The 6,759-nt window shown below is 39.4% G+C and overlaps 1 protein-coding gene across 1 annotated transcript in view; it reads left to right on the top strand.

Annotated features, from left to right (window-relative positions):
• The first annotated feature begins 922 nt into the window (after positions 1-922).
• PCYT1B (phosphate cytidylyltransferase 1B, choline) overlaps positions 923-6,759 on the top strand; it is a 103,802-nt gene continuing 97,965 nt past the window's right edge. The window contains exon 1 of the mRNA XM_069065645.1: positions 923-1,172. Within this exon, the coding sequence (XP_068921746.1) occupies positions 1,056-1,172 (117 nt within the window). The 5' untranslated portion in view covers positions 923-1,055. The remainder of the gene's footprint in view (positions 1,173-6,759) is intronic.

Genomic DNA, 6,759 nt, shown 5'->3' with positions numbered 1-6,759 from the left:
TCTCTCTCTCTCTCTCTCTCTCTCTCTCTCTCTCTCTCTCTCTCTCTCTCTCTCTTTTTCTTTCTCAGGAAAAGTGTGAACTCCTTGGAATGGCATTCAGATTCTCCACAGCTGGTGCTCCTGTATCTTTCTATTTTTATCTCATAAAGCACCTATTCACGTACTCTGTGCTGTATCTTAGACTACTTTCTGACCTTGTATTCTTCCATCTCCTCCATGAATTTTTCCCCTGATTTCTCTAATCAGTGAAAACTCTTATCTTGGACCTTGCAAGGCATTTTATTTTGTACATCTCTATTGTACTTATGTAATATTGCATTTGTCTACGTGTGTCTAGCTTCCTACCAAGGTATAAGAGATCTCCCCTAGTACCTAGCAAAGTGTTCTATACATAAAAAGTGCTTACTAAATGTATTGTTAAGTAATAAGTTCAGATTCCAGGCTATCACAGGACAGCAATTTCTGTACAAATGAACATGCATCTGCTCACCCCCTGTGACCACACAAGGTCACAGTCCCGTTTCTCCTTTCAGGAAGAGACATTCTGGTATTTCTTCTCAGAGTGGCCTTGTGCATCTCAGCAAACGGTTTCTTCTTATCTATGTAGTGCAGCTATACTCCTTTCACCCAGACTGACAATCCTTTGCCACCAAATTAAAAAAAGAGAGATACAAAAGCCCCAAGTTCTGCTGCTGTGTGCACCGGCCACCCTGCCAATACAGCACGTACCTCCAATGGAGTGGTACTATGATGACAGTAGCCAATCAGAGAGCATCATGCAAATGAGATTACTGTATCCCATACCAGCTGCTTCAGTGCCGGCTCGTTGTTATAGTGATAAAGTGAGGCCTTGCCGCCTTGCCTTGCGTCTCATGGAAAGAAGGGGAAGGGAAAAAAAAAAAAAAACTAAACCACAAAACAACAAAACCCTTTAGTCCCTCCAGGGAAGGAAGAAAGAAGAAGGGGGGTTGGGGGAAGTATGTGACAAAGAAAACATTTTCCGCCTGAAAGGAGAACAACAGAAGGGGTAGAGCTGCCGGGAGCATTCACTGGCCATGCCAGTGCTCACCACTGATGCTGAGTCAGAAACAGGTATCCCAAAATCCCTTTCTAATGAGCTTCCCTCAGAAACCATGGAGGAAATAGAGCACACATGTCCTCAGCCTCGATTGGTAAGTAAAGACAAAGGATGCATATGTATATGCGTTTATATACATGTGTACATATATATATAAGAAAATATGTATATGCATTTTCTCTCTCTACATATAAATTTATATTCACAAAAGAATTCTTTGTAGTATCTTAGCTAGTAAGGAAAGCAACGCTTAGAGGATTTTCATAAATGGAAATCCGACTACAGTCTAATGCTATCTAATACATCTCTACAGAGAGGTTTTTAGCTTATAAGGAGCTATTGTATTGGCTTGGCTAGAAACAGGCTGCTTTGAATAAACTGTGTTTCTGTGTTAGGAAGGAAGGGATGGTGTTACCCTTATGTGGGGTATTCACTTCTGAAGAGAAAAGGATACCATGTCATTTTGAAATGGCATTTCCTTTATTTATCTTGGGGAAATCCCTTATTAAATTCTGAATTGGAGTAAAGGTATCTCTCCTCCCTGATTGTGTGCTTAATGCTAATTTGGGAAAAGAAAAATGACAGAGAGGCAAAACTTCTATATTAATCTCAAAAAAGGAAACAGTTTCTCAAAGCTGCATTCTAAATGGTATGACCGTTGCACCTGGATCTTAAATGAGTTGTAAGAGATTTCCAGAGTACACCGGCAGGGTTTCACTTCAGGTAGTTGGAGCTGGGGGAAGCTATATTTGGAGAAGAGCTGCATTCATTTAACAATGAATGCATAGAAATAGTATGTTCTGAGATAGCAGCCCCCCAGAATTGGAGGGGGCATCCTTTTATCTATGTTCTCCTGAAATTGGTCAACTACTTTACTGCTGTTCAGGACCCCTATCTTGGATTTGTAGGTTCGTTCCGCATGGCTCCCAGAGTGAGGCCTTCCTAACTGGAAAATACCAAAAGATATGGCTAACTTTCTGTTGTGTGAAGTCCTGTAAAACTTTAGATGGCTTTGTATTTCTTCTCCTCCTCCTAAACAATGGAAGAGACATGCCACCATCACCTTTCTACCTTGGAAGTGAAGTACAAACTCATATGAAGTACAAGCTCATATGCTTTAGAACTAGAATTTGGCTATAAACCATCTTTAGTCCAACCCCCTCATTTCACAAATGAGAAAACTGAGGCCCAGAAGGTATTGAATGTCTATGCTATTTGCTCAAGTTTTGAAAGGATTTCTAGAATTATCTGAGGTAACTTGTACTATAACCCTTCCAAAATTAATAAATGTTCTTGATCTAAAAGTCTAACCCCAAAGAGAATGTAGACTTCCTGATAAAGATTCAAGGACAGGTTTAAACTAACTTTGTACAAACCAGAGAACAATGGAAAAATGTTGTGCTAGAGATCTGTCTTCATTATTCTTTCCTTTTTTGGAGACTTTTTCTTCTCCATGAGATTGCCATGTATTTTCTGGGTGTATCTTATTCTGAGTTGCCAACAAGGGAATCACTGTCCCTTCACCAAAATACTATGGTTGTACCGAAGGACGTGGATAGTGATGTTACATGGTCCCCATGCCAGCACAGACCCCATAAATGAAGGCATATTGTTAAGGCATTAGATTGTAATACTTCTGTAACAGTTTAGAACTAGAAAATAGAAACAGAATAATGTCAGAAGTCACTTATGTAATTAACTAGATTTTTTAAAAAATCTACACTGACGTTTAAATAACCCTCTATAATTACAGAATAGTGGTGAACAGTGAAGAGGCAATTATGGCAATACTTCAAGTGTGTGTCTATACTGTCCTTTCATCTACTTTTAAAAGAACTTCCTATGAAAAGGGGAGAGGGAGGAGGGAAATCACCTTCCAAGTCAGACAGACTTTTCATGTTTCTCTTTATTTTGGTGTCTCGCTTGTCTTTCTTTTCCTTCTTTCACCCACATTTAAGCTATTTTACTACTCTCTAGTGTTTCTACCTTGAAGGGAAAGTGAGGGAAAGGAAAGAAAGTGAGACACAGCTTATTTTATTCCTTGTTAGTAGCTCTAATTTAAGAAGGGGGCGGAGGAAGAGGTTGAATCTCTTGGCTTAAAGTGGTTACTTCCAGTAACCTATCTTTGGGTTTCAATTTTCTAATATTACCATAGGTAATTAAAATTTGTTATTAATTAAATAGGGGCTACAGCCAACTGGAAAATCACTCTCAGCTTTGGTATCTTAGACAGAGAAATTAATCTGGAGTATATTTCCAGATCTTGCAATTTAGAGAAATTATTTTGCCTCTCTGGGCCTTAGTTTTCACATCTATAAACCGAGGAGGCTAGAATAGAAATCTTTGAAATCCTATCTTTTATAGGAGCATTTTATTTGCCTGTGTAAAGCTATAATCTAAATGATCATGTTGTTCAGTCGTTCCAGTCATGTCTGACCCATGACCCCATTTGGGGTTTTCTTGGCAAGGATACTAAAGGGGTTTGCCATTTCCTTCTCCAGCTAATTTTACAGATGAGGAAATTGAAGCAAAGAGGGTTAAGTGACTTGGCCCAGAGTTACACAACTAGTAAGTGTCTGAGGCCAGATTTGAACTCAGGAAGAGGAATCATCTTGCCTTTAGGTCTAGCACTCCAATCACTGCACCACCTATTTAAACTTCAGGTTCTAAGCAGTATCATAGAATATAGAGCTAGAAGATAATTTAAAGATCATTGAGTCTAATTCCTTTATTTTACATGTTACAATGTTAAAGGGATGACGTGGTGATCAGGACTTATTGTCCAGATGGGTTTCCTTCTCTATTCTGGAAAGTAGTATCCAAGGATCTATAATTCTCTTTTGCTAACTCCGAGCCCCCAGCCAAAGATGAGATTTCTGGTAAAACACCTCAGTGTTATATTTATCTCGATCTCTTCTCTGGGGATGCTTCTCCACAGTTGCCTCCTCCCAAATATATTTTCCTTAGTACACCCTGAGTAGCAAATATCAAAGGTTAATGCTAACTAAAAAAAAGTAAAATTGTAAAACAAGTAAAGATAAACAAACTCCCCTTACCCACCATCCTCCATGCCCAGAGGAAAAGGCTTCAGGTTCCCATGAAGTCACTCAAGGAGGAAAAAGAGGTACAGGATTATTGCCTTGGGGTCCTATGGTCTGGCTGGAGGTGGAGGTGGAGGTGGGAGGAATTGTTCAACAATGGAAACCCTGTGGGTTATTCTTTATCCTGTTGAGATGCTTCCTTTCTGAATCATTCAATGGCATAATTTGTACCTTATAAGGAGATTACCTGGTGTGACCACATTTTTTACATTTATCTTAAAATCTAATTGTTGTTTCTGTTGTAAGGCCTTGGGCTTTTAAGGACCACTTCTTCACATTTTCCCTAAATTAAACATTTAGTAAAACAATTGGGATATATTTGGGCATAGTTGTCCATGATCCTAAATTCTGGAAAGCTCTCTAATGACTTGAAGTTTAAATTACATGAAATATGTATTATATACAAGTCATAGTAGTAATACATATCCATAAATATAAATATGTACAATATCTAATACAAAACATTAATGGGTATATGTAATAACAGGCCATGAATAAACAACATGCAAATAGACAAATGGCAAAATTATGCAAATACATCTATGGTTACACAAATATTCAGCAAGTAGCACATATATCAAAGACCATATGCAATTATATGTAAGGCACATCTTACTTGAGTAAACAATAGCATTGCCATTTAGCTATATATGTAACCACTTCTTCCGTTTCCCCTATAAAATCTTGTTAGTCTGGTCATAGGTTGAATAGATCTGGGTCTCCTGTGATTTGTTGACCTATCTGACCCTGTACTTGAACTAGTTGATGGTATGGTATGATGGTATCATTCATCATCCTTATCAGCACCATGGTCTTCTATCCCTAAACCTGAACTTCTAGGGTCTAGGCTGTCCAACTGTGTTACTGTGTTTAGTAGGTAGTTTCTGTACCAAAATATTCCTATAGCTGAAATTCTAGGCAAGAAAGGTGTTACTTGGGGGGTTCAGTACTCACTGCCTTTTTGGGCTGGTGGTTGAGTTACACACAGCATATCAAGTCTTCATCACTTGAAATGTCTAAGCCAGTGTCCAATTCAGAGAATCTTTGGAAAAATTGTTCGTTGCTTGTATCCTTGTGTTCAACTAGCTCTCCTACAGGCAATAAATGATTGCAATGAATTGTATTTATATGTCTTTATGTGACCCCTCCCAGGTTCTGGGGCTATTCTGGAAATCAGTTTCAATCAATCAATCAATATCAAGTGCCCATTATATGCCAGGCACTGTGCTAAGCACTGAGTATACCAAAAAAAAAAAAAGACAAAGGACAGTCCTTGCCATCAAGGAGCTCACAGTCTAATGGGGGAGGCAACATGTAAACAAATAAATACAAAACAAGCTATGTGCAGGATAAATAGAAAATAACAAACAGAGGGAAGGCACTGGAATTAAGAGGGGATGGGGAAGGCTTCCTGGAGAAGGTGGGATTTTAGTTGGCACTTAAAGGAAGTCAATAAAGGAGTTCAGTAGTTAGATTTGAGAAGAGAGGGCATTTCAGGCATGGAGGACAGCCAAAGGGAATGTCTAGAGCCAAGAGAGAGAGGGTCTCTTGTTCATGGAACAGCCAGGAAGCCAGTGTTATTGGATCAAAAAGCACGTGTTGAGGAATAAGGTATAAGAAGACTGGAAAGATAGGGAAGGGTCTAGGTTATGAAGATCTTTGAATGCCAAAGCATTTTGTATCTGATCCTGCAGGCAACAGGAAGCCACTGGAATTTACAGAGTAGGGAGGTGACATGATCAGATCTGTACTTTAGGAAAATCACTGGTGGTGACTGAGTGGAGGAGAGATTATAGTGGGGAGATAGTTGAAGCAGGCAGACCCACCTGAGGCCTACTGAAATTATCCAGGTGTGAGGTGATGAGGGCTTGCACGAGAATGGTGGCAGAGTCAGAGGAAAGAAGGGAGTGTATTTGAGAGATGTTGGAAGAGTTTCGTCTCAGGGTGGCTAGGTGGCACAGTGAATAGAGCACCAGCCCTGGAGTTAGGAGAACCTGAGTTCAAATTCGACCTCAGACACTTAACACTTATTAGCTGTGTGACCTTGGGCAAGTGACTTAACCCCAATAGCCCTCCCCTCTCCCCTCCAAAAAAAAGTTTTTAGTCTCTTTCCAACTAGGCATAAAATAACTTACTATGAACTTGTGTGTTCCATGAACTTCAAGATTTCTTCCTATCAGCCTGCGAGGCTGCCTTCAGTGGGAGATGTATTTCACTCTGTCATTTTGTGGGTTCTATAGCTTTAAAATTTGTTTAGAGTCATTTTTTACATGTATTGGAGGTGGTTGGGGCACAAGCTCAAGCAAGTTCCTGCTTTTACTCTGCCATCTTGGCTCCAAGATTTCTTAAAAAAAAAAAACAGCTGCCTCCTTATTCAAAGTCTTGACCACACCATTCAGGTATCTGAATTTTATTGGTTCTTTCTCTCAGCACTCTTTTGAGTTGAAGTTATAGCTAGGTGAGTAAGTTTCTTTTAGCTTCTCTCTTAGCTGAGGGATGTATTGTTTATGAGTGTCTTCTAGCTCTCTGTCTTCAGAGATACCAAAAAACAAGTAAAAAACTAGGAGAGGTTCTCACCAT

This window comes from Petaurus breviceps, unplaced genomic scaffold (genome assembly GCF_028583685.1).
Source record: "Petaurus breviceps papuanus isolate PSGF00001 unplaced genomic scaffold, PetGlider_PUasm1.0 90696, whole genome shotgun sequence".
NCBI classification, from domain to species: Eukaryota; Metazoa; Chordata; class Mammalia; order Diprotodontia; family Petauridae; genus Petaurus; species Petaurus breviceps.
The sequence above is the reverse complement of the archived record's forward strand: the minus strand, read 5'-3'. Positions and strand labels throughout refer to the sequence as shown.